The sequence below is a fragment of the Corythoichthys intestinalis genome, chromosome 21 (genome assembly GCF_030265065.1).
Source record: "Corythoichthys intestinalis isolate RoL2023-P3 chromosome 21, ASM3026506v1, whole genome shotgun sequence".
Lineage (NCBI taxonomy): Eukaryota > Metazoa > Chordata > Actinopteri > Syngnathiformes > Syngnathidae > Corythoichthys > Corythoichthys intestinalis.
This window is the reverse complement of record NC_080415.1, coordinates 29,511,485-29,538,646: the sequence shown is the minus strand read 5'-3', so window position 1 is coordinate 29,538,646 and position 27,162 is coordinate 29,511,485. Positions and strand designations below refer to the sequence as shown.

The window sequence follows — 27,162 nt, the reverse complement described above, 5'->3', positions numbered from 1 at the left end:
GGGTTATGGGGGAACAGAAGAAAAGAAACACAACAACAAGAAATACATTGAACGCCTAACTAGACTAACTACTAATATGTTGGTGCTATCGTCAGCTAAATGTATTTCCGGTTGACGCCATTTTGGGGGCCTGTTGACCAGGGAAAGAGGGGGAAGGAGGTGGGGTAGTCTATAAGCTAAGTGATAGAAAGGGGGAGTGTACACAAATCATCTCTGTGATCTAGAACCCAGTAATCGTATGAATCCCTTGTGACTGTAAGCCTGTTGGCGACCGACCCTACGCCGCCCCATCGCCAATCCCGGCACCGGGACCCCCCCGCCCAAGCGTGCCCAATCACATCCAGCCACACGCGAGCCCCACCGGGCACGCAACAGCCGACGAGCAGACGAGCGGAGACGCCACGCTGGTGTCGACACAGGACCACGCCCCCCACCCAGCCAGCCCGGGGAGGGAGGGCAGGGCCGGGGGGGGGGGGGGGCGCATTCATTTAATTAATTGCTAGTAATAGTAGTCAGTAACACTTTATTTGATATTGGCGCCATAAGACTGCCATAAGACCAACATAATCATGACATGACACTGCCATTGGCATTAATGAATGCTTATGACAGATGTCATTTTGAGTCATCTGGCAAATTGTCTCACTTTTGGATGGATGTAAAAGATCCGAGCTTGACATCAACTGAGTTAGTGCCATAATTTGCTGGATGACACTTAACGACATCTGTGATAAGCATTCATTAATGCCCATGATTGTGTAATGTCATAATTACGACGGTGATATGGCAGTCTTACGATGCCGCTGTCAAATTAAGTGTTGTCTATTAACCCAAATAAATCAACAAACAAGCCGCACTGGTCTGTTAGACGCAGGATTCAAAATGAAGGGGGAAAAGTAGCGGTTTATAGTCTGAAAATTACGGTATTTTAAAACAAGGTTAAGCTATTCAGTTGGAAAGAATCCAGTATGTACATACAGTTTGCCCACTTCACAGTTCTTATTTTTATCATTTGCCTTTGAGATAGAAAAGGCTAGATTGTGGCTTCATTTATGAATTCTTATTGGGCTACCCATTTACAGTGTTTCACAAACAATGATGAGGGTTGTAGGAGGCTTTTTTAAAAAAACAAATCTCCGCCTCATAAAGCCTCATAAAGGAAGGTTCTGGTCCACCTAAAGAAGTTGGAAACAGCGTGAACGTGATGATAACCTTCACCTTTGAGGCTCAAGGCATGCAGCCAGGGGATGCAATGCAAAAGCTTTCTTGTTTATTGCTGTTATTGTAGTAATGTCTTGTTGTTAAACTACATTTGCACTTAAAACTTCATGATAATTGTCCGATAAATGAAAATAGGTTGATTTACCTTAACTGAATTAAGTACCTCGAACACCACAGTGACAATATTATTTCCCCCCAATCTCGGGAATGTTAAAAAAAACAATTATTATTATTTTTTTTCCACTTTATTCAATATAGTGGGAAATTTCCCCACAGAGCAGTACTGGTCTACCAGTTCAAATATTCACAGAATGAATTAAACTCAAAATTAAGGAAATACAGTCCTCTCCTCCCTTCAATCTTCTGCATTCATCTCCCCACCTCTGGATTTTTATTTTTGGTCATCCTTCTGTCGCCGGCAGGATTCGCGATTCGGCTCATGACCTCTCATCATCCTGACGTATTTACCGCTCGCCCACCCTTCTTTTATCTTCACCTGTGGCAACACTCCTTTTTCCTTTTCGGCCGCAATGAATCACAAGACTTATAAAATGAGACGTGAGGCCCCCCGGCCGCGTTCCACTTGGCCTGAGGTAAACGGAAGCCCTGTTATTTTTCATAATTGCCGCTTGTCAGAAGCCATTAGCGTCAGAGTACCTCAGCAATGGAGAATCAGTTGGCATCGTGCGAAGTCTTGGCAGATTGCAAGGAAACAAAGCCGTCCACTCCCGGCCACTCGCCTCGTTGGTGAGGGGGCTGCTTTCCATATGCACGCTGACCGCCTTAAATAATTAATTTCTCATTTATCCAGCAAATCCGCGAGGCTTTCAGGAGATTTGCAGGCAGGTGCTTAAGCACAGGGACTTGAAAAGAGGCCCACCCTGCCGCGGGGAGTTCATTTTATTGAATACGTGGGAATCAAATTAAAAGATAATAGCAAAGCCGTTTTGATGACGTGCAGTAGTGGCCAAGGGGCTGTTTATTTAGTCAACTGCGAAGGGATCGGGCAATGATGTGTACACGTGAGCACGGAACGGTATCCAATTTCAACAACTCTGTCACATTTGAATCGTTAAAAGAACGTGTATAAAATATAGCTTCAAATATGGAGATAGAATAGTGCCAAAAGAAGTGAGGTTGTAAAATGAAAATTCTTCCTGTAAAATGACCATTTTTAACTAAAAAACACTTGTATTACCGACTTTTTCCTTTTGTAATAAACATGAAAAAAACACAATGTAAAAAATACATTATACAAGTGTTTTTTTTCCAATTACAAGTGATTTTTTTTGTTCTACGGGTGTTTTTTCTTAGCTACAGGTTAAAAAGTTTTGTCTCACCCTTGTCGCGTTTTATGAGACAAAAAAAATACTTGTAACCTAGTTTTAAAATAAAAACATACCTGTAAAATGACTCATCTTAACTAAAAAACACTTGTATTTTAACTAAAAAAACACTTGTATTTCCAAATTTTTTCGTTGTGAAATAAACATGAAAAAACAATATTATAAAATTTCTTCAAGTGTTTTTTTTCCTCATTTACAAGTGATTTTTTTTGTTCTACGGGTGTTTTTTCTTAGCTACAGGTTAAAAAGTTTTGTCTCACCCTTGTCGCGTTTTATGGGACAAAAAAAATACTTGTAACCTAGTTTTAAAATAAAAACATACCTGTAAAATGACTCATCTTAACTAAAAAACACTTGTATTTTAACTAAAAAAACACTTGTATTTCCAAATTTTTCGTTGTGAAATAAACATGAAAAAACAATATTAAAAAATTTCTTCAAGTGTTTTTTTCCCCCATTTACAAGTGATTTTTTTTATTTTTCTACAGGTGTTTTTTTCTTTGCTACAGGTGAAAAAGTTTCGTCTCACCCCTTGTGGCGTTTTCTGAGACAAAAGTCACTTGTAACCAAAGATGAAAAAATCTACTTGTACATCGAAATAATATGTTGTAAAACACAAAAATATCATTCCAAGTCGTGGTCAAAAGAAGACGTTAGTTAAGAAAGAACACAATCTAGTGAATAGTTCTTCGGGTGTTTTATCTTTAATAATCTACAAGTGTTTTCTGAGCATGTACAACTAAATTTCGGCCCAAGCATGTGATGTGAGGCAAAATTCAGACCAATCGGAACGGCGATTGTTCAGGAGGAGGGCGGGACCATACGGCGATTGTTCAGGAGGAGGGCGGGACCATACGTATGGTCCCGCCCTCCTCCTGAACAATCGCCGTTCCGATTCAGGAGGAGGGCGGGACCATACGGCGATTGTTCAGGAGGAGGGCGGGACCATACGTATGGTCCCGCCCTCCTCCTGAACAATCGCCGTTCCGATTGGTCTGAATTTTGCCTCACATCACATGCTTGGGCCGAAATTTAGTTGTACATGCTCAGAAAACACTTGTAGATTATTAAAGATAAAACACCCGAAGAACTATTCACTAGATTGTGTTCTTTCTTAACTAACGTCTTCTTTTGACCACGACTTGGAATGATATTTTTGTGTTTTACAACATATTATTTCGATGTACAAGTAGATTTTTTCATCTTTGGTTACAAGTGACTTTTGTCTCAGAAAACGCCACAAGGGGTGAGACGAAACTTTTTCACCTGTAGCAAAGAAAAAAACACCTGTAGAAAAATAAAAAAATCACTTGTAAATGGGGGAAAAAAACACTTGAAGAAATTTTTTAATATTGTTTTTTCATGTTTATTTCACAACGAAAAATTTGGAAATACAAGTGTTTTTTTAGTTAAAATACAAGTGTTTTTTAGTTAAGATGAGTCATTTTACAGGTATGTTTTTATTTTAAAACTAGGTTACAAGTATTTTTTTTGTCCCATAAAACGCGACAAGGGTGAGACAAAACTTTTTAACCTGTAGCTAAGAAAAAACACCCGTAGAACAAAAAAAATCACTTGTAAATGAGGAAAAAAAACACTTGAAGAAATTTTATAATATTGTTTTTTCATGTTTATTTCACAACGAAAAAATTTGGAAATACAAGTGTTTTTTTAGTTAAAATACAAGTGTTTTTTAGTTAAGATGAGTCATTTTACAGGTATGTTTTTATTTTAAAACTAGGTTACGAGTATTTTTTTTGTCTCATAAAACGCGACAAGGGTGAGACAAAACTTTTTAACCTGTAGCTAAGAAAAAACACCCGTAGAACAAAAAAAATCACTTGTAATTGGAAAAAAAACACTTGTATAATGTATTTTTTACATTGTGTTTTTTTCATGTTTATTACAAAAGGAAAAAGTCGGTAATACAAGTGTTTTTTAGTTAAAAATGGTCATTTTACAGGAAGAATTTTCATTTTACAACCTCACTTCTTTTGGCACTATTCTATCTCCATATTCAAACAGGTAAAAAATATGCTTGTCCTCGAGGCCGACAATGAGGCACTCCAAAGCGACAACGCCGACTCGAAGCCCCCAGTCTCCATGCTGGTCTATTTTATTTAAATTTGTCGCCTTCCTCGCCAAATGTGTCACTTTAGTGTTCAATTGAATCATTGCCATTGATGGCAATAGACGTCCATCAATATATCAATATGTATACTTTGTACAGTGGGGCAAATAAGTATTTAGTGAACCACCAATTGTGAAAAAGTTCTCCTACTTGGAAAGATTACAGAGGCCTGTAATTGTTAACATGGATAAACCTCAACCATGAGAAACAGAATGGGGGGGGGGGGAGACAGAAAATCACATTGTTTGATTTTTAAATAATTTATTTCCAAATTAGAGTGGAAAATTAGTATTTGGTCACCAACAAACAAGCAAGATTTCTGGCTGTCAGAGATGTCTAACTTCTTCTAACGAGGTCTAACGAGGCTCCACTCGTTACCTGTATTAATGGCACCTGTTTAACTCATTATCGATATAAAAGACACCTGTCCACAAGCTCAGTCAGTCACACTCCAAACTCCACTATGGCCAAGACCAAAGAGCTGTCGAAGGACACCAGAGACAAAATTGTAGACCTGCACCAGGCTGCGAAGACTGAATCTGCAATAGGTAAAACGCTTGGTGTAAAGAAATCAACTGTGGGAGCAATTATTAGAAAATGGAAGACATTCAAGACCACTGATTGTCTCCCTCAATCTGGGGCTCCATGCAAGATCTCACCCCGTGGCGTCACAATGATAACAAGAATGGTGAGCAAAAATCCCATAACCACATGGGGGGACCTAGTGAATAACCTACTGAGAGCTGGGACCACAGTAACAAAGGCCGCCAGGGACTCAAATCTGTGTAATGGCACTGAAACAAAATAAAATTTGAACTAAGTCGATAAAAATTTGAATAAATGAATGAAAATTAAATGAAATTATGTAAATTCAACTAAACTAGCAGCATGGCCCACTCTCAGTATGCCACAACGTCCCATGAACCATTGCGGACGTCACACATACTGTAATGAAAAACAGTCGCTACAGTATGAATATCAGCCGAAATGAATCCCTTAGTCATATTCCACAAAACTCTGATTATTTTAAAAATCCAGCAAAGCCACAACATATCATCACGCACATTTCAATTTGTACATGGAACCGTATAGTTTAAAAGCCAACTGCGACATTGCAATCACAAGACATGCGTTTTTTGCCCAAAAGATGGCGCTATTGCCTCCCCAATCAAGTCGCATTTTCTGTGCTGATTTTTTGAGTGTTAAATGAAACTTCAAGAACACTCCCAGACACACAAAGTACAACTGTGAAACTTCGTCAAAATTTGCCCAGCCGTTTCGGGGACCATTGTTGGGAAAGAACACACAAACAAAGTTCCATTTATATATCAGTACAGGTAGTCCCCGGTTTACGAACAAGTTCCGTTCCTGTGCTGGCGAGGTAACCCGGATTTCCACATAAATCGAAATTAACCTCTAAACACCCTCTAAATTTAAAAAAAAAAAAAAAAACTTTCCAAAAACATGTACTATATGTCAGTGTACTCTCCTCGCCAAGACGTTGGAGCTTAGTCATAGCTAAACAGCGAGCTAAGTTCCGAAATGACGATGTCAGACATCCGTGTGGTTTGCTGACTTTATACTCCTGCTCTTGACACCAACACTTGCAGAATGAAACTAAAATATCATGAATTAAATCAGTTTCATCTTTAATAACAGCAATTCAATTCAAATTTGCGTTTACAACTAGCTGCTGATACAGCATTAACAAATGATTAGCATGTCTTAGTTAGCATCTCCACATCATCAAAAACAATCACATAGACTTGCCCCAAGTATTCGACCACAATTGAAAACGCACAATAAACAGTAAAAAGGGGTTACATACACTGGGGCAAATAAGTATTTAGTCAACCACTAATTGTGCAAGTTCTCCCACCTGAAAATATTAGAGAGGCCTGTAATTGTCAACATGGGTAAATAACACCATTTACCATTTACCTCAACCAGGAGAGACAGAATGTGAACCCCCCCCCCCCCCCCCCCCAGAAAATCACATTGTTTGATTTTTAAATAATTTATTTGCAAATCATGGTGGAAAATAAGTATTTCGTCAATACCAAAGGTTCATCTCAATACTTTGTTATGTACCCTTTGTTGGCAATAACGGAGGCCAAACGTTTTCTGTAACTCTTCACAAGCTTTTCACACACTGTTGCTGGTATTTTGGCCCATTCCTCCATGCAGATCTCCTCTAGAGCAGTGATGTTTTGGGGCTGTCGTTGGGCAACACGGACTTTCAACTCCCTCCACAGATTTTCTATGGGGTTGAGATCTGGAGACTGGCTAGGCCACTCCAGGACCTTGAAGTAAACTAAAGTAAACTAAAGTAACTAAAGTTATACAACATAAAATATACAATATAAATGAATACTACATCACATTTGTAAAATATACACACAAAATAAATAATAGCCCATTTAAATAAAATAAATTGAAATGAGCTAAAACACCTATAATTATATAATAAGAATAATACACAGATCCTGCTTACACAATTAAATTTATTAATTTCTGTTTGGTGCTTTAACTTGAGAAAATCCACCAATAAAGCTTTTGAAAACCGTTCGTGAGAAAAAAAAAATGATTCATTGAGACATTTCATTGTAAAATACATGTTAAAATCTTTGTCATTGGGATTGCTTTTCTCTTTAGCACAGGATTTCTTTTTTTGTTCTTTCAGAAAGAAAGCTGACCAATACGCCGGGTCTGAAAGGCAAATTGTTGTTGGATTATCTTTAAATACCCGCTATTTTTTTAGCAGAATTCTAGCTTTGTATAGGCTAATGTTCCTGTTGTTGAAAGCACAAAGGTGTGTGATAAACAACTAGCACATTTATATTTTTGAACCGAACTGTGACCTCAAAACCGAGGTACGTACAGAACCGAGATTTTTGTGTACCGTTCCACCCCTATTATTAACTTATTTATTTAATTGTGGCACTCCTGGTCCTGCCCAAAAGAACAAGATTATGGCTACAATCGGTTGAAATGGGTTTTCTCAGGCGGATAACTGGCGTCTCACTTAGAAACTGGGTGAGAAATGCTGCTATTCGCGAGAGGCTCAGAGTGGAGTCACTGCTTGAAAGGAGTCAGTGGAAGTGGCTCGGGCATCTGGTGCGGATGCCTCCTGGGCGCCTCCCCAGTGAAGCGTTTCTGACACAACCAGCAGGGAAGTGACTTTGGGACAGGACCAGGTGGAGGGATTATATCTCGACACTGGCTTGGTAGTGTTTCGGGATCCCTCAGTCAGAGCTAGTCAATGTAGCCAGGGAATAGGAAGTTTGGGTCTCCCTGCTGAAACTGCTGCCCCTGCGACCTGACGTCGGATAAGCGGTTGTAGATGGATGGATGGACTCCTGGTCCTTCATAACTGCCAGTTAAAATCAATTGAATGTAAATCACCATCAGTCAAAGCCAGTAATTAATAATAAGTTTTTTTCCCCTCTTTTTTTATGTCTTCCAGAATGTTATTTTTCCTGGCGCCGGTGATGACGGGATCAGCGAATACAAGTCGGTCATCTACTACCAAGTCAAGCAGCCACGCTGGTTTGAAACTATTAAGGTATTACTTTAATATTTAATTTTACAAATAAACTATAATTGTTTGGTAAATGGATTACTTGTACAACTCACTCATTCTAGGTGGCAATTCCCATAGAAGACGTGAACCGCAGCCACTTGCGCTTTACTTTTCGCCATCGGTCGTCACAAGACTGTGAGTACTAGCGGTCGTTGTGTTGTCTTTCTTTTTGTTTAAGGGTTTATTCTTTTTTTTCCCCCTCCCAAACACTTCTTCATGATTATGTTGTTAGTAGCGACTCGGTAGCAGCACAGCAAACATAAATCGAAAGTGACAAGCCAACTTAAAGCGAAAAGGCAGCACACCTTCAGCACAAATGTAGCTTTGATTGGCCACAAAAAGAAATGTAGCCTGAAATGAACTCCTTTCTCTCACACGCTGGGTTCAAGGCATATTGCCTTTTCTCTTCACTGGCAGCCGGCCCGGCTATTTTTCACCGCTGGGTGCAAAGCGATACGTGGGGAATTTATGCAGATAGAATGCACGCCACACCGGTGATGAATCACGCCCGCCCCTCGCGTAAATCTGCGGTTGTTGATCGGCAGCAATGATGGATGCGGCCGAGACCTGAACACTTGCTTACAGGACACCCGTAACTCTTTTGCTTGTTTGCGGAGTGTCAAGTGATCAAACTGCCATCACGTGAGATGTCAGCAAATGTCCTAAGCTCAGGCTACTTTTTTGAGGGGCTTTTGAAAGATTTTTCCAAAAACTTTTTCCTGCCATGAAGAGGAAAACGATTTTAAATACTGTACTTAATTAGAATTAGGCTAGGTTAATACCGCAGGTCTTAATGCACAATTCCGATTTTTTTGTCGTATCTGTTTTTTTGGTGTGCCCGTTCAGACTGCCTTTGTCCATTGAGCTCGTTCACGGATGTGCACTAATTCGCAGTCTGGCCTAAAGTACGTATCACGGTAAATTGAGCAGATTCACCTCGATTACGATAAATGACGATAAATTCACCCTAGCAGACTATTGTGTAATTTGAAAATCTGAATCAATGCGTGAAATACAAATTAACTGTTTCTCGTTGATTTATTGACCAGATTTCAATTTAACATATTTAAACAATTGTACATGCAGTCTAAACATTAAGTACCGTATTGGCCCGAATGTAAGACTGTCCTGATTATAAGACGACCCACTCTTTTTCAGGACTTAAGTTTGAAAAAAGACTTTTTTTAACACCAAATTTTTATACAGAACATAATTACAGTGCATCTGAAACAAATGATTATGATAACATATTTGAGAGAAAAAGCATGTTATTTTGCCTCATTCAAATCTTAATATTTGAACATTTAAAAATGTTAACTAAAGTGCAATCACATTCGTAAATGAATGGCTTCTGGTTTTTGAAATGTAAATAAACCTATTGTGATAAAACAACAAAATTGCAATAACTGCATTAACCATCAAAGTGAAGTCTAACTGTAACTAGTCTTGAAAGAAATCTGAATAAGGAAAAACATTGCAATAAAATAATGCAAACTGGTTCAACTTGAGAGTAGCTGAGATCTGTCATGACAGAACATCGCTTCAGTGATATCTGGCGCCATCTAGCGTCGTGAATGGGTATAATGTCCAGACCGCGAATATAAGACGACCTCCACTTTTTCAGTCTTATTTCAATGCCAAAAACACAGTCTTATATTCGGGCCAACACGGTATATAAAAATGTTTATAAAACATAAGAATTTAAGTATGAACATTTATAACAGCTTGTATGACTTGACAATGTATGACATTATAAAATTCAATACGGCGACTGTGCAAACATGTCATTGTAAAGCACATACAGAAAAATAGCTGTGGCCATTAAACCGTCATATTATAGGCTTCACTGTTGCATTACAATTTATGCTGAATGCTTTACCCTCATTAAAGATATAAAGAAATCACACACCCATAGATACAAAATAACGCAACATACTAATTGCTAGATGTAGCATGTGTCCAATCCACTCTTTAAGTTCAGCCGTTTTGACAAGGTTAGAGCCGCTATCTGACTCCATTGTGTTCATTTTATAGCGTTAGCCGCTAGTGTTAGCCTGTGGCCTGGCTATCAGTAGAAAGCACCCTCTCCTGAAATCGTGAGAACCAGGGAGAAAGCGGGTCAAAGCCCGTTAGGAGGCCGCAGAAGAGTCTACTTAATGTCGGTTGAAAGTTTGGCGAAGCTCCCTTAAGACCGAGTCCATCACGTTCGCTTGTAGCGATAGCCGTTAGCGTTAGTCGCTAGCGTTAGCCTACAGGGCTTCTGTTTGTTTGAGTTCCTGATAACCACGTGACTTCATACGTAAGCACACCGACTGCTTTCTTAAAGGGCAATGAACATAGCCGAACAACACGGAGTCAAAGCGGGATTAAAAGACTATATTTTGTTTTTTTATTAAATTACCCAATTTACCGACATGGTCAAAATTACGTCGGTCATCGTAAAGAATTTCAGTAACGGTAAATTTTCGGTATACCGCCTGGCTTTAGTCTGAGATGCGCTGAGCGAACTGACCCGCATGCGCAGGAGCATCAAAACAAATGACCACACAGGCTGGCTCAACGTCATTTAAGGGTGATCATATTTTGATTCCCAAAAAGAGGACACAAATAACAGACAAAAATAATCCCAGTTTAGTCTTATATTCAAAGTTTGTCTGTGCATGACACACAACCATACATAATAAGCAGTCTTGAAATATTGCTCATTAGGAGCTGAGAAAACTGAGCATTCTCAGGCTTATCCTCATCCCATTTTATTTTTTTATGACTGTTGTCAAGCCCACCCCTTTGACAAAAAAAACGCGTTTAAACTAGGTGCTAACGCTAATGCACAGTTGCACCGCTACCATAGCGCCCTGTCTCTCTCGCTCTTTGCTGACGTAATTGCTGCATTTATTCCGATTTGGGTGACTTGACAGTTCAGGCCGCAGCCACATTCTGGAAAAATGTGGCCAAATTGGATTTTAACCACATACGAAAGTGACCTAGATTGGATTTGAAATGGTCCACTTTTATGCGACTTTTCCCGTTTAGACCGCCAAGTTAATGTCATACTCGAGATGGAAAAACTCGAAAATAATCGGACTCGTGCAGGAAAAACTCGAAAAAAATCGGACTCGTGCATTTGGACCTGCGGTATGAACCTAGCCTTAGAGTTATCCGATATTATCGGGTAGCCCATAATGAGATTTTAAAATGATATCGAATAATATTTACATCGGTTCTCATTACTGGTTTTGGGCCATTATGCATGTTGCCTACAAAATGAATGGAGATGCCTTCTGCCTTTGTACAAGGGCTAGTCACAGCTTAGCACAGCAGTTACGCTTATTGACCGTTAGATGTCTCCAAGCTAAGATGCTTGGGATTTTTTATGTGACCAGACCATTTGCATTCATTTTGCAACAATAAATGATTGAATAACTAACAATGAATTATAAGCTCTTAACATAACTACTGCGTTACCAGAAAGAAATAGTCACTAAGAAAAGTATTCGTCACCTAGTGGCGTTGTTTTTTTTTTTTTGGTGAATGATTTATTTAATTACGGAAATTTTGGCTCATTTAATTTGACGTCCCACGGGAGGGAGAACGTGGTCACGCTCTGCTTTCACAAGCAGTCGCACAGTTGCGGTTGAAATCTTCAGAAAACGACAAAGTCTAACATCTTTACTTGGGATGTTAAAATCGTTGCGCAGTTGCGCACTTAGAAACATTGTGTGGCGCCGCGTAAATTTCCTGGAAGCGGAAACCACGCAAGACGACCAGGGTGATGTGTGCGTAACAGTGGCCGAGACAGGCAGACCCGCTCCAGGCGCCCGTTTTGTGAGTCTCGCTCTCCTTGAAATGGTGACAGTTTGACATTCCAAAAAGTCACAAAAGTGAAAACGATTGCACACCTGTGTGACATGGGGTAACATGAAGTTCCCTTTCGTGGTTTAATTTGCCCCAATGCATTTTTTTAATGTACTCCAGTTCGCTCGGCATCGGTTGGTGGGGGGGGCCACCCTCCATTGGCCAAGCACGACACATATCGTCCACCTTCTTTTTCTTCTGTTGTATTTTCCCTTGGTAACATGGTTACATGGTGGTTACATTACTGCCAACTAGTAGATTTAAATGTTAAGGAGTTTGTCAGCAACAACAAAAAAAAAAAAAACTTCGCAACGTTAATGGTCGCACATGTGCGAGTATATGACAAAAAATATTCGCACCGGCTCTAATTTTAGTCGCAAAATGCAAACATTTGGTTGCAGTCTGGAGCTCTGGGATATCGGTTATTGGTGACTTATACTGTTGTAATTGTTCCTGATTAATGCATGTTAGAATTAAAACGAATTCTGACTTTGGAATAAAATAGCCCACCAAATCTTGACATCTCTCCCGAGCTTGTTTGTTTTTCTACTTTCCTCACAGCCAAAGACAAATCGGAGAAGATCTTCGCCTTGTCTTTCGTGAAGTTGATGCGATATGATGGGACCACCCTGAGGGATGGCGAGCACGATCTCACTGTGTACAAGGTACAAGATAAAATAAAATACAAAAAAATTGGAAGGAATTTTGCTTCAGGCTGAATTGTATTGTCGTCTCTGAAATGGATTTTGAATTATTTTAAATTTGCTTCCTGTGTTAACTGAATATTCTTATTAACGGACTTGCAGGCTGAAGCTAAGCGTCTGGAGGATTCGTCCCTGTACTTGAACCTGCCTGCAACTAAGCTGGAGCTGGAGGAGAAGGGCTACTCCAGCACGAGCAAGAGCACCCAAAACCTGGGAAACTGCACTGTCAGCAAGGATTCCTTCCAGATCTCCACTTTGGTGTGCTCTACCAAACTCACACAAAATGGTGAAAAGTCAACTTTTTAACTTGCTACTACTACTTGTTGCTATTTAGGCGTATAAATATCAGATCTTGTTAAAAGAATAGGCGTAATTAATAGTGCTGTCAAATTTATCGCGTTAACGGGCGGTAATTAATTTTTTAAATTAATCACGTTAAAATATTTGATGCATGCGCGGAATTACCTGCACGTGCATTGCCTGAAACAGATTACAATGACGCCGTTTTTTGCACATTGAGAGCTAAGAGGCAGAGAAAGGCGAATGGACACTGGCGTTCATTGGACCGCGCCATTTATTTGGCATAAGCTGCGGCAACTCCATCACAACAAAAATAAGTACCATTTAGTGAAAGCACAACAAAAATAGTATTCCTATCTCTCAAAAAAAAATTATGTCCACAAAAAGAAAAGCGGTTCAACTGGCATTCCCAATCAAAATAGCTATGCAAAATACACATAAAACTTGCTCAGACTTTGGTCAAACTCTATTCAAACATTTCATTTAGCTCAACAAATACACTGGATGGCAATATTATGTCACAATATAAAAACTATCAGAGGTCTCGCACGTTGTGAAGCCAGCACTCAAATGACCATGAAGTACAATGGAATGGATGGACCCAGTAAACGGGGAACTACGGCATCAGTCGAGGGACAAAACACACTCATTGGCTTGATTTCTAAGTACAGTGGTACCTCTACATACAAAGTTAATTTGTTCCAGGACCTTTTTTGTAAGTCGAAATTGTCGTATGTCGAGCAGGATTTTCCCATAGGAATACATTATAATTCCATTAATTCGTTCCACAGCCCAAAAACCTATACTAAATCCTTAATAAATACTGCTGGTACTATTACAAATGGCAATTAAACATAGCAAAACAAGTTATAAATAAAAATTAGAATAATATAATAATAATAATAATAATAATAATGATGATTAATGATTATTCCTGTAAATAATGTAACGAATGGGATTCTAATGTGTCGGACAATTTTTGCTGTACCTGAACGCAACGTGGGGCTGACATCACAGTGCGGGTAGAGATAATACATTCGTTTTCTTGAGAGCACAGTCAACTCTGGCGGACAAGGGGGTTTGTTTTGGATAGGTTCTTAAATAAATGATAAAAACGTGACGAAGCTGGCGATTTCCTTGGCGATGTTACCACAATAACAATTGTCAACTTAAAGACTGGCGAACGGTGTTCGGATGAGGACCGTGGAGCTGTGTTGTTGAGCCAGTTCACGGATGCGCAACCCACGCTCATATTTTTCTATGATTTGCATCTTCATTTCAAAGGTAGGCGTCACTTTTTTTCTTTGTTTCACCAACTGTACCCACTTTGACTGTACCTGTGTTGATGTCTCACACAAGAAAATCCGCCGTGCGTTCGTTTGCGGTGCTGTCATTTCGTCGGATGTAGAAACAAATGGCGAGGCAAATTTTACATCGGATGTCGAAAAGATCGTGTGTCGAGGCGATCGTATGTCAAGGTACCACTATAATTTAAAACTCGCCATTGACACCTTGTGGTATATTTCCATCACTACCTTCCGTAGTTAAAGACACTGGAAAAACGGCAGGGAGCCCATGTGACGTCACCGCTAGACGACGTCAATGATGGCGAGCTACTAGTTTATTTTTTGATTGAAAATTTGACAAATTTTATTAAAATTAAAACATTAAGAGGGGTTTTGATATAAAATTACTATAAATTGTACTAACATTTATCTTTTAAGAAGTACAAGTCTTTCTATCCGTGGATCCCTTTAACAGAAAGAATGGTAATAATGTTAATGCCATCTTGTGGATTTATTGCTACAATAAACAAATACAGTACTTATGTACAGTATGTTGAATGTATACAGTATATCCGTCGTGTGTCTTATCTTTCCATTCCAACAATAATTTACAGAAAAATATTCCGTAATTTAGAGATGGTTTGAATTGCGATTAATTTAGATTAATTAATTTTTAAACTGTGATTAACTCGATTAAAAATTTTGATCGTTTGACAGCCCTAGTAATTAAGTGAAAATCTAAAAATTGGGGCTCGTTTCATGATCGTTTTTCAGTTTTCCCATTCCTCTCAGCTTTTAATACATTTGGTTTTATGAAAGCAAACTTTTAAAAAATATTCACTTTACTCCTGCTTTATTTTTAACAGTGCATTTAAAAAAAAAAGAACAAGGTCGCAGCCTTTGAGGCTCTTTGCCTGTTTGCTTATTGAAATTAATAAAAAAAAAGCTGCAGCGAGGCTGCCAGTGTGGTTAAGTAAATATTCATATGTTAATGCGGAGCATTTTGTATTTCAATTGCGCTGTGACAATGTCCTTTTTTGGGACCTTTTATTCGAGGTTTTGTTGACTTTAATGACTGAAATTACATCGGTTGGTATTTCATTATGATTTAAATAATTTCCTGTTATTGTTTATATGTTTATTTCAATTAAAATGTATTTATTTGAATTTAAAAAAATGTATTAATTTGAACATTTGATATTTTTTTATTTATTTTTTTTCATTTATTTTAATTATTTAAATCTTGATTTTAACCATTTATGTATTTAAATTTGTATTTCAGTTATTATTTATTCATTTTTATTCATGAATGGTCTAGGGCTGTCTAACGATTTAAAGTTTTAATCGAGTTAATTACAGCTTAAAAATTAATTAATCGTAATTAATCGCAATTCAAACCATCTATAAAATATGCCATATTTTTCTGTAAATTATTGTTGGAATGGAAAGATAAGACACAAGATGGATATATACATTCAACATATGGTACATAAGTACTGTATTTGTTTATTATAACAATAAATCAGCATTAACATTATTAACATTCTGTTAAAGCGATCCATGGATAGAAAGACTTGTAGTTCTTAAAAGATCAATGTTAGTACAGGTTATATAGTACAGGTTACATTTTATATCAAAACCCCTCTTAATGTTTTCGTTTTAATAAAGTTTGTACATTTTTCAAAAAATAAACTAGTAGCCCGCCATTGTTGATGTCAATAATTACACAATGCTCATGGGTGCTGAAGCCCATAAAATCAGTAGCACCCAAGTGCCAGCAGAGGGCGACAAAACAAAAACAAAAAAACACAAGAAACAAGTGGACATTGCACTGTGCTGTCATTTTAATCTGTTTGAGCGGGGCATTTGCGTTAATTGCGTCAAATATTTTAACGTGATTCATTTAAAAAATTAATTACCGCCCGTTAACGCGATAATTTTGACAGCCCTAAAATGGTCACATCAAATCAAATCAATTCAAATGAATTGGATGTCTAACAATGTTAGCCATCATTTGACGATGTAAAATGCGACAATGTATCGAAAAGGTGTTGTATTGCATACTATGTAGCTCAACATGTTATCGATATGCTCTCACCAAGAATCGAGATAACGTTTTAGAAAGGTATCACTGTTTAAAAAAACCAAGTATTTATAGCCAGTCTTTTTTGGGGGGGCATTTACAGGTCAATTCCTGTTCATTTTAAGGCATTTAGAGATTATTTCCTGTTGATTTTGTGTCACTTCCTTTCCAGTACCAAAATCAACAGGAAATGACCATTCACACCCCAAAAGGGAGAGAAAGTGACCGAAAATCTTTAAGAAATGACCTGAAATCTCCCTAAACAGGGATGGGAACCTCTTGGTACCTCATGGTACGATAGGATCCGCGATACAAACAAATGATGATCTCACGATATGGCGATACAACGATTATCGATACGCTGGTCAGGAAATCATTCTAGGATATTCTACTAAACAACTTCTAAACAGAAAAACAAGCTATATTCATCATTCTGTTGTAAGTAAGCCTTTCGGGATATGCAATAAGACAATTTCTCGCAGGGTAAATAAAATGAAGGCGGTAATTTTCACTGCTGCATTTTGTCGCTGCATTTGTGCATACATTTGTGTGTGCGTGTGTACGTTCATCGCTTATTGGACTCCAGTTCCTTCCACAGATGTTTATTGGTCATCAACACGCCATAGAAATAATAAGGAAACACATTTATATTAAACACTGTAAAACGTTAGCATTGCTACATTGAGGCTAATGGGGAAAAAAGACAACGTACTAACCACTTTACCCTGCTATAAAACATTGGCAGTCTTCTCCAAAATGCAAACTTGCGGTTAAAAGGTGACACTTCAAACATGAAAAATCACTGGTTAACAGCATTTGCAAACGAAAAAATGAAGAAAAAATTTTTTTACTGACACCACATGCATGACAAAAAGAGAAGTGCACTTTTTTTTTTAACGGAGTGTAAAGCTACGGTTAGCGGCTTTGTGAACGTACTTCCGGTGAACATTTCAAAATATAAGCACGGCATGTTCAACATATAAATAACGATTTCTGAAGTTAATCTCACATACTTCATATTCTACACTAAGAATAGCTTTACACTAAGAAAAGCTACCATCTGCGCCACGGCCGCTGCTGGTTTTCTACCAGTAATAATCTCAATCCATTTCACAGCAGAAGGATGAAAATAGCTCTTTTTTCGGTTCGGTTGTTTTGTAGAATATCCGAGAATAATTTCCCGACCCATGTTTCGATAATTGTTGTATCGTCAATAGGGCTGCAGCTATCGATTATTTTAGTAGTCGATTAATCCATCAATTAGTTAGTTCGAATAATCGAGTAATCGGGAAATGTAAAACAATGGCTTGCTATTGTAAGATTTTCATGAGAGCATTAAATGCGAACACAAAATAAAATTTCAAATAAAAGTTTCTTCAAACTGCGCAGAATTTCACTTTCATTTAAAAATAAATTAAAATACCTAAACTTAGCTTCAAACGGTATTTAAAATTAATGAGGATCAAGTACGACAAAAGAACAATTGGCTAGCTTGCATTGCAAAATTCCGCTAACTTAAATACCATAAAATATATATATATTTTTTTGCAAACAATACTCTTAACAAATCGTTCAAACACATGTTCCCATTAAAATGGCTAAATATACCTATAAACTAAATTACGAATGCATTAAAAAAAACTATCTTATGTTAGTCTTTACAGGGAGCAGCTGAATTTAGCCATGTTAAATGAGTTATGTCATATTCACTGTTGCAACTAGAGGGCAGTGTATCTACCCAAATCTAAATCCAAACGCAAACACTTTCAAAACAAACCATTACAACGCCACTAATTAAACGAATACTCGAAGCAGCAAAATTAGATTTGAAGCTTTTTTTTCTAATCGAAGTACTCAAGTTTATCGATTAATCGTTGCGGCACTAATCATCATATTGTGAGATCGTTATCATGAACCTTTTATCGCAAATTGTATCGTTAGCTACCCAGAGGTTCCTACCCCTAATAGCAACTACAGAGCATAACAACCAGTGCGTGACCTGAATACAACAATTCCAATAAGTAAATCTAATTCAGTGTAAAGCGCTGTTTGTGTCCGCCTCAGTTCACCCGGCTGGGCTCCATCGGGCCAAGGAGATCACGCTCTCCTCTCCCGCAGGCCTCCGGGCGATACCGCTTGAGTAATGTATTTCTTTGTCGTCCCAGTGGACCTCCTGGGCTTACTGAAGTGGCGTTCCAACACCAGCCTCCTGCAGCAGAACCTCCGACAGCTCATGAAGGTGGAAGGCGGCGAGGTGGTCAAGGTCAGGATTGTACATTGCACGCTGCTGGAGCGCCTTCCAAATCAAGGCTCTAAAACTACATGACAGGATTTGGAATTAGCGTCTTGTGTTTGCGTGTGTGTTTGCAGGCATTAGAAGTAGAAGCTGCACCTTCAATATTAGTAAACATTTCAGCAAGGCTCGCAGATGCATCTTACTCGTCTCTAGATGACAGATAAACACGCCGCGCTCTGATGTGATTCATCATGTTTACGTGTCGCTAGCTGGATTTGCATTAAGAAATGAAGGAAGGAGAGAAAGAAACGAGAAAATATGGTCTGGCTTTAGCCAAACTTGTTTTTTGTCAGGTTTTTTTTTTGACAGTAAGACGGAGAATCATCTTTGTTTGCTAAGCATTTTGGAAACACACAATGCATTAATTCAAGGACAAAGCACTTAAGTAGAGAGGCGACTGATTAAAAGAGGACATCCAGAGGTGGGTAGTAGTGCATTACATTTACTTGAGAAATTTTTTTTTAGAAAAATGTACTTCTTAGAGTAGTTTTTCCACGCAATACTTTTGACTTTTACTTGAGTATATTTGTAAACAAACACTGATCTTACTCCACTACTTTGGGCTACACTAGAGTCGTTAGATTTTTCGTCCTTATGCTACATATTGACTTAATTATTGCCAGAGATGCCGACGGTGGCCGTCTCAGTTTCACCAATGAGAAGTCGAAACAATAACCCCATGATTCCATTAAACCAATCAGAGTTAACAATGTTAACAATGTTTTTTTCTCCACTAGAGGGCACTTATGCTCTTTTGGCAGGTGATGTTTCATACCTGGTCTGGTTCTGGTCTGAATTTGATGCCTTTTGTGTGATCATTTTGGCCAAATATGTTCATGTAATAGGTTATAATAAAGTAAAATACCGTATTGGCTCGAATATAAGACGGTGTTTTTTGCATTGAAATAAAATTGAAAAAGTGGGGGTTGTATTATATTCGCAGTCTAGACGTTATACCCATTAACGACGCTAGATGGCGCCAGATATCATTGAAGCGATGTTCTTTCATGACAGATCTGAGCTACTCTTTTTAGTTTAACCAGTTTGCATTATTTTATTGCAATGTTTTTCCTTATTCAGATTTGTTTCAAGACTACAGTTAGACTTTACTTTGATGGTTAATGCAGTTATTGCAATTTTGTTGTTTTACCACAATAGATTGGTTTATTTATATTTCAAAAACCAGACTCCATTAATTTACGAATGTGATTGCACTTAAGTTTACATATTTAAATGTTCATATTAGGGTTGTTCCGATCATTTTTTTTTGCTCCCTATCGTTTTGAGTATCTGCCGATCCTGATATTTCCCGATCCGATTGCTTTTTTTTTTTGCTCCCGATTCAATTCCAATCATTCCCGATAATTTTTCCCGATCATATACATTTTGGCAATGCATTAAGAAAAAAATGAATAAAACTCGGACGAATATATACATTCAACATACAGTACATAAGTAATGTATTTGTTTATTATGACAATAAATCCTCAAGATGGCATTTACATTATTAACATTCTTTCTGTGAGAGGGATCCACGGATAGAAAGACTTGTGACTTTGTAAATTGTGACTAAATATTGCCATCTAGTGTATTTGTTGAGCTTTCAGTAAATGATACTGTGGCCATCCCAAATGCATGATGGGAAGTGGAACCATGACTGTGCAACGTGCTACCCATTGCTGTATCTTCTCTGCGTTGGGAAATAACATGGTGTTAAGACAATGATCAATTGCCACCTTGCTTCCCCACATTGCTTTCCATGATAATTCTAATGATAGAGAGAGGGATTGCAATGCTTTAGCCAATTAATAAAAGGCTCCAAAGACTGCCAAAGTTCACTCTACTCATTTTGAGCTGCCTTTTATCTCTATATAGGTAAAATAACGTCATTACAGATTGAGCGCGACAATGAGTGAGAGGGTCATGCAGCGCATACATTAATTGCGTTGAATATTTTAACGTGACACATTTAAAAAAAAAAAAAATTGCCGCCGTTATCGGGATAAATTTGATAACCCTACCTTAAGCCTAGACTAAAGACTCTGGATGAGTGTAACATATTATGTCTGTGACGTTAAATACAAAAATAAAAATATATATTTATACTGTACATATATTTAAAAAAGGCATGGCGGATATTTTTTTGCCGATTCTGATACTTTGAAAATGACGTGATCGGACCCGATCGATCGGGACATCTCTTGTTCATATATTAAAATTTGAATGAGGAAAAATAACATGCTTTTTCTATCAAATATATTGTTATAATCGTTTGTTTCGTATGTACTGTAATTATTTTCTGTATAAAAATTAATTTGGTGTTCAAAAAGTCTTTTTTTAAACTTGAGTCTTGAAAAAGAGGGGGTCGTCTTATAATCAGGGCCGTCTTATATTCGGGCCAATACGGTAATAATAATAACAGTTCACATCGATGGAGTTGTGCTGAGAAACAAAATATACCATGATTTAAGAAAAACATATATTGTAAGCATTTACAATGTTACTCATTACTTGAGTACTCTTTTCAACAAATATTTTTTTAACTTGAGTACATTTTTGGATGACTTACTTTGACTTGAGTAACCTTATTTAGAAATAATGCTAAATTACTTGTGTACATTTTTTGGCTACTCTAGTTGTTGGGGGTGCTGTAGCACAGATACGGGGGTTTAAGTATTGTAATTCATGCGTCAATTCTACGCTGTCGATGAGCATTTGAAGCTCTGCGAATAAGGGAGTCATTGCACTGTAGTGCGCCTCCCAGTCACCAGGGGGGTGTATGCTTATCTTTGTGTGGTTTCGCGGGCTTTCACGTAGCACTCCTTGGTTGGTCGCCCCAACTTAGAAGCATAACAGCCCGTTTAGGTTGCGTTCAGACTGCAGGCGTATCTGATTCCAATCAGATTCCTCTGCAAATCAGATTTTTAGGGCTTACTGTTCACACTATTTTTAGCACGTGTCCAAATGCAATCTGGGCCTGTTCAGAATGGGCCACATTATTGACACATCTGACAGGTGGCTGTGGCAACAAAGGCGTCATCCAGCATAGAGTGACGCCACGGACAGTCAAAGCTTGGCATAGGACCGTGTACCCTCCTTTGCGTTGTTGAAATAATTCCATGCTTTGGTCACTTTGGTGTGCTTTTTTGGCTTTGTGCCGCTTTCCCTGCTTGAATCCTGAGCGTCCGCCATTCTCAACTTTCCACGTATATATTTTTGAACCCTTTATGAACCGTCGATGGGATGGTGTGCTCATCCACGCATTTACGTCATCGATGACGTCGACTAGTCAGGACAGCTCTAGTTCTGACTACAAAGGGCTATCCTTTTTCAATCTGGATGGGCTAAAAATCAGATTTTGGCTGCCTTTTTTGGTTTTTAATTTGATCCATTTAAACATATTTCTTTATTTCGTCATTATTTTTTAGTAATTCTGTTTGTTTAAATTGAAATTTCTTATAGGGTTTAGCTTTTAACGACCATTATGGCTTCAAAACAGGATTTTAAACCAGGATTATAACTTCAGGTCAAGGTTTCAAAATAGTTCTCTCACAAATGTCAATGTAAATCGAGACAAAGAAAAAGACTACAATGATGAAATATTATCTTTCAGTTCCTGCAAGACACGCTGGACGCCCTCTTCAACATCATGATGGAGAATTCAGACAGCGACACATTTGACACACTCGTCTTTGACGCTTTGGTGAGTGAACAACAAACTAAAATAGACAAGCAATTTACCTGTTTTTATTTTTTTATATTTTGTTCATTCAATTTGAGAGTAACATACTGCCTCGTTCAGGTGTTCATCATCGGTCTCATCGCTGATCGCAAGTTCCAGCACTTCAACCCGGTGCTGGAGACATATATCCGCAAGCATTTTAGCGCCACGTTGGCCTACACGTAAGTCGCACGACGTTGTGTGCGGGCTTGACACCGTCTAACGCGCTGCGTATGATTTGACAGGAAGTTGACCAAGGTTCTGAAGAACTACGTGGACAACGCCGAGAAGCTGACGGAGCAGCTGCTTAAGGCCATGAAGGCCTTGGAGTACATCTTCAAGTTCATCGTGCGCTCTCGGGTCCTCTTTAACCAGTACGTCATAGCCAGTTAAAAAATCACAATGCTGATATTTGAGTGCACAGGTTTTGTTTCAATAGTGCAACAATTACTAGGTTTTTTGTTATTACACATATGTAGAATATAATGTTGGGGAAAATTACATGCATACATACTGTGACCGCACACGAGTTAGGCCTGGCCAGGAAGCAGCTTGAGACGCCAATGTGTCCAACCAAACAGTTCTTTAATCAGCAAAACCAGCGGGTTTCCCCAAAAGAAAAAGGCCCAAATGTGGCACAAACAGTAACAAAGCAAACAATCAACTAAAATGTCTCAAAAATGGCAACTTAGGTCTGTTCTCATCAAAATACTCAAAATGTCTTACAAGTGGCAACTTAGGTCTTTTCTCAAAATACTTTCTTCCAAGTCTCTCTGTCAATCTCCTTACGCCTCCCCTTTTGCTTCATCTGGTCGTCTTTTATCTTGTCCTCCAGGCCAGCTGCAATTAGGTGGCTTAAGCAGCCACACCTGGCTGCGTTGTGCGGCATGCTGGGAATTGTAGTCTTTAGGCTGGCGGCCATTTTGACTTGATTCTTCTGCTCTGGAAAAGGAATGTAACGGCCCTCCACTACCTGTCCCCGCCTGATGTCACACATCCCCCTCCCCGGGCCTGACGTCCTCGGCAGGTCGACGGAAGCCCAAAAGGCATCCCGGCGGGACAGGGCATCAGCGTTTCCGTGTTTGCTCCCGGCCCTGTGCACAACAGAAAACATGAAAGGCTGCAGGCTCAAGAACCATCTCGTTACCCTGCTGTTGGTTTCCTTGTTCTTTGCCATCCATTGCAGCGGGGAATGGTCCGTCACCAGCGTGAATCTCCGACCCAACAAGTAGTATTTCAGGGTCTCCAGCGCCCATTTACTGGCCAGGCACTCCTTCTCCACCGTGGCATAATTCTTCTCTCTTGGCAGCAGCTGCCGGCTCAAATACAGGACGGGATGTTCCTCACCCCCACTGACCTGAGCCAGTACTGCTCCTAGTCCGGTCTCTGAGGCATCTGCCTGCACCACGAATTCCCTGGTGAAATCTGGGGCCGTCAGAACCGGTGCGCTACACAGGGCTCTCTTGAGGTCAATAAATGCTGCTTCAGCTTTGGTGTTCCAGCTCACCATCCGAGAGTGTCTCTTGGTGGTCAGCTCTGTAAGTGGGGCAGCTATCATAGCGAAATTAGAGATAAATCGGCGGTAATAATTAGCCAACCCCAGGAACGAACGAACCTGTTTCTTGGTCACCGGTCTGGGCCAGCTCCGAATGGCCTCAAGCTTGGCCTCCTGAGGCTTTACCAAACCTCGCCCAATGGTATACCCCAGATAATTAGTCTCACTACACGCCACCTTACATTTCTTTGGGTTCGCAGTCAGCCCTGCTTGCCGGAGGGAGTCCAGGACCTTCTGCACCCGTGGAAGATGACTTTCCCAGTCAGAGCTTTGGATTACCACGTCATCGAGGTAGGCTGCAGCATATTCTTGATGAGGTCGCAGGACTTGATCCATCAGCCGCTGGAAAGTGGCCGGAGCGCCAAACAAGCCGAACGGCATCATTCGGTACTGCCAAAGGCCTCCCGGAGTGGCGAAGGCGGTCTTCTCCTTGGACTCTGCTGAAAGGGGGACTTGCCAATATCCTTTTGTTAGATCAAGAGTGGTAATGAAGCGAGCGTTTCCCAAATTCTCAATGAGTTCATCCACTCGCGGCATAGGGTAGGCATCAAATTCTGACACTTCATTGACTTTTCGGAAATCATTACAGAAACGTATGGTGTTATCCGGTTTTCCAATTAGCACTATTGGGCTGGACCAGGCGCTTTTAGATGGCTCGATTACCTTCATGTCTAGCATCTTCTTCACTTCGTCCTCCACGATTTGCTTGCGCGCCTCAGGTATTCGGTACGGTTTCTGGTTTACCTTCTTCCCAGGCTGGGTGCGGATTTCATGTTCGATGAGGTGCGTGCAGCCTGGCCTCGCCGAAAATACATCCTGGTTGCCATCTACAAGCTCTTTTGCCTGCTGCAGTTGGTTGGGATCCAGATCGGGTCCAAACTGCACTTGTTCCCGAGCCGGGGTGTCCAGGTCTCTGGGGGGAAGGCATGTGAACAATACTTCTCTCTCGTGCCATTTTTTCAGCAGATTGACATGGTAGATTTGCTCACCTTTCCGCTTGCCCGGTTGTCTCACCTTGTAATTAACCTCCCCCACTTTTTCAATTATTTCAAAGGGTCCCTGCCAGGTTGCCAAGAACTTGCATTCTACCGTGGGGACCAGCACTAGTACTCGATCCCCGGGCTGGAATTCCCGCGGTTGAGCTGTCCGATTGTACGTACCCCTCTGTTCTCTTTGGGCTTTTTCCATGTGTTCTTTCACTATGGGCATAACGGCTGACATCCTTTCCCTCATGGCCCCTACATGTTCCACCATGGTTCGGTGGGGGCAGGGTTGCTCCTCCCAGGTCTCCTTGGCGATATCCAGCAGACCCCTGGGCTTGTGGGAATAAAGTAGATCGAAGGGTGAAAAGCCTGTCGACGATTGAGGTACTTCTCTTACCGCAAACAGGAGATAGGGAAGTAGCTGGTCCCAGTTCCGGCCGTCCTTGTCAATGGCCTTCCGTAGCATCGCCTTCAGAGTCTTGTTGAACCGTTCCACCAACCCGTCCGTTTGAGGGTGGTAGACAGAGGTCCTCAACTGTTTCACTCTTAACAGCGTACACATCTCTCGGGTGACCCGAGCCATAAATGGGGTGCCCTGGTCCGTTAGAATTTCTTTAGGAAGACCTACTCTGCTGCTGAAGAGGAAAAGTTCATGAGCAATGTGCTTAGCGTTGGCCTTTCGTAATGGGATGGCCTCTGGATACCGGGTAGCATAGTCTATAATTACAAGGATGTACTGGTGGCCTCGCGCGCTCTTAGGGAGAGGCCCTACAATGTCCATTCCCACCCTTTCAAATGGTGTTTCTATGATAGGCAACGGCACCAGGGGATTCCGGTACCCTTGTTTGGGGGCTTTTAACTGGCACTCTGGGCAACTGCGGCAATAATTTTCTATGTCCTTGTGAACACCTGGCCAAAAGAACCTTTGCAATACTCGTTCTTTGGTTTTCTCCACCCCTAGATGAGCCCCCATTACGTGAGTATGAGCTAACTGCAGAACAGTGGGGCGGTGCATGCGAGGTACAAGCAATTGTTCAACAATTTTGTCTTTAACTTTCACCACTTGGTATAAAAGCCCATTTTTTACCGCAAAGTGGGGATAGGCAGGAGTGGTTCGGTCCCCTACCAACGTTCCCTCTATTACCTGAAGGTTTTTTAAAACATTGCAAAACGTGGGTTCTTGTAATTGAGCAGTGCCATACTGACCCTTTAAGGAGGATTCGGCCTCTGGGATCGCTCGTTCCTCGTCACTGGAGGCAGACTGTGGACTTGAGGCAGTTGAGTCTTCTGGCCTGTATCTTGAGCCCCGGTCTGCTGCGACAAAAGCCGGGGTGATCTCCTTGCGATGTCTTCGCTCGAGCCTCTTGTGGGCTTCCCGCCACAACTTAGGAAAGGCCGGGCAGTCCCGGCCAATAAGGACAGGCACGGGAAGGGCCTTGACAACCCCCACTCGCACATTGAACGTGCCCTTGGTAGTAGTGAGCCTCACCTCGGTGGTCGGATATTCGTGGGTGTCCCCATGGACGCAGACAACTGGTACTTTTTCTCCTCGCTCCAGGTTGGGGGCCTCCAGGACCCACTCCTGAACCAGGGTCCTCGTGCTTCCTGAATCCAACAGGGCTTCCACATCCCGGCAGTTGACAGTGACTGGACACATAGGCCGTGGGCTTTCACTTTCCCCCAGGAGGGCTGCAAACTGGGAGGGGGTGCTGCCAGAAGACTCTGCGGTAGGCATGGGCACGTCAGACTTTCCACACTGCCACGAGATATGTCCTACCTCTCCGCAGCGGTAACACCGACGAGCCTCAGGAGCCAGGGCGCTTTTTGTCGGCTCTAGTGTAGGCAGTCCTCGTCCCGGGTCTATTGGAGGGGCCCGATCACGATTGGAGCTGCTGGTTCGCTGGGGAGTTGAGGCAGCAGGCTTACTACGGGGCTGTCGAAGCATGTCCGCAGCAGCGTGAAATTGTTCGACCGCCTCAGTTAGCTCTAGGGTCGTTGTGAATTTCTGCTGACTAACTGCCTTCTTGGCGTCGAACGGCAGGGCTCGTAAGTAGCGGTCAATCACCAGAGTCTCTACCATTTCTGCTGGGGTCTTTTT

General features: G+C 40.4%; 1 protein-coding gene across 1 annotated transcript in view; it reads left to right on the top strand.

Annotated features, from left to right (window-relative positions):
• dock1 (dedicator of cytokinesis 1) overlaps positions 1 to 27,162 on the top strand; it is a 271,810-nt gene that overhangs the window by 40,622 nt on the left and 204,026 nt on the right. Inside the window, exons 15-22 of the mRNA XM_057826650.1 lie at positions 8,165 to 8,263; positions 8,344 to 8,416; positions 12,698 to 12,801; positions 12,943 to 13,126; positions 18,675 to 18,772; positions 22,419 to 22,508; positions 22,608 to 22,708; positions 22,772 to 22,900. Coding sequence (XP_057682633.1) covers positions 8,165 to 8,263; positions 8,344 to 8,416; positions 12,698 to 12,801; positions 12,943 to 13,126; positions 18,675 to 18,772; positions 22,419 to 22,508; positions 22,608 to 22,708; positions 22,772 to 22,900 — 878 coding nt within the window. The remainder of the gene's footprint in view (positions 1 to 8,164; positions 8,264 to 8,343; positions 8,417 to 12,697; positions 12,802 to 12,942; positions 13,127 to 18,674; positions 18,773 to 22,418; positions 22,509 to 22,607; positions 22,709 to 22,771; positions 22,901 to 27,162) is intronic.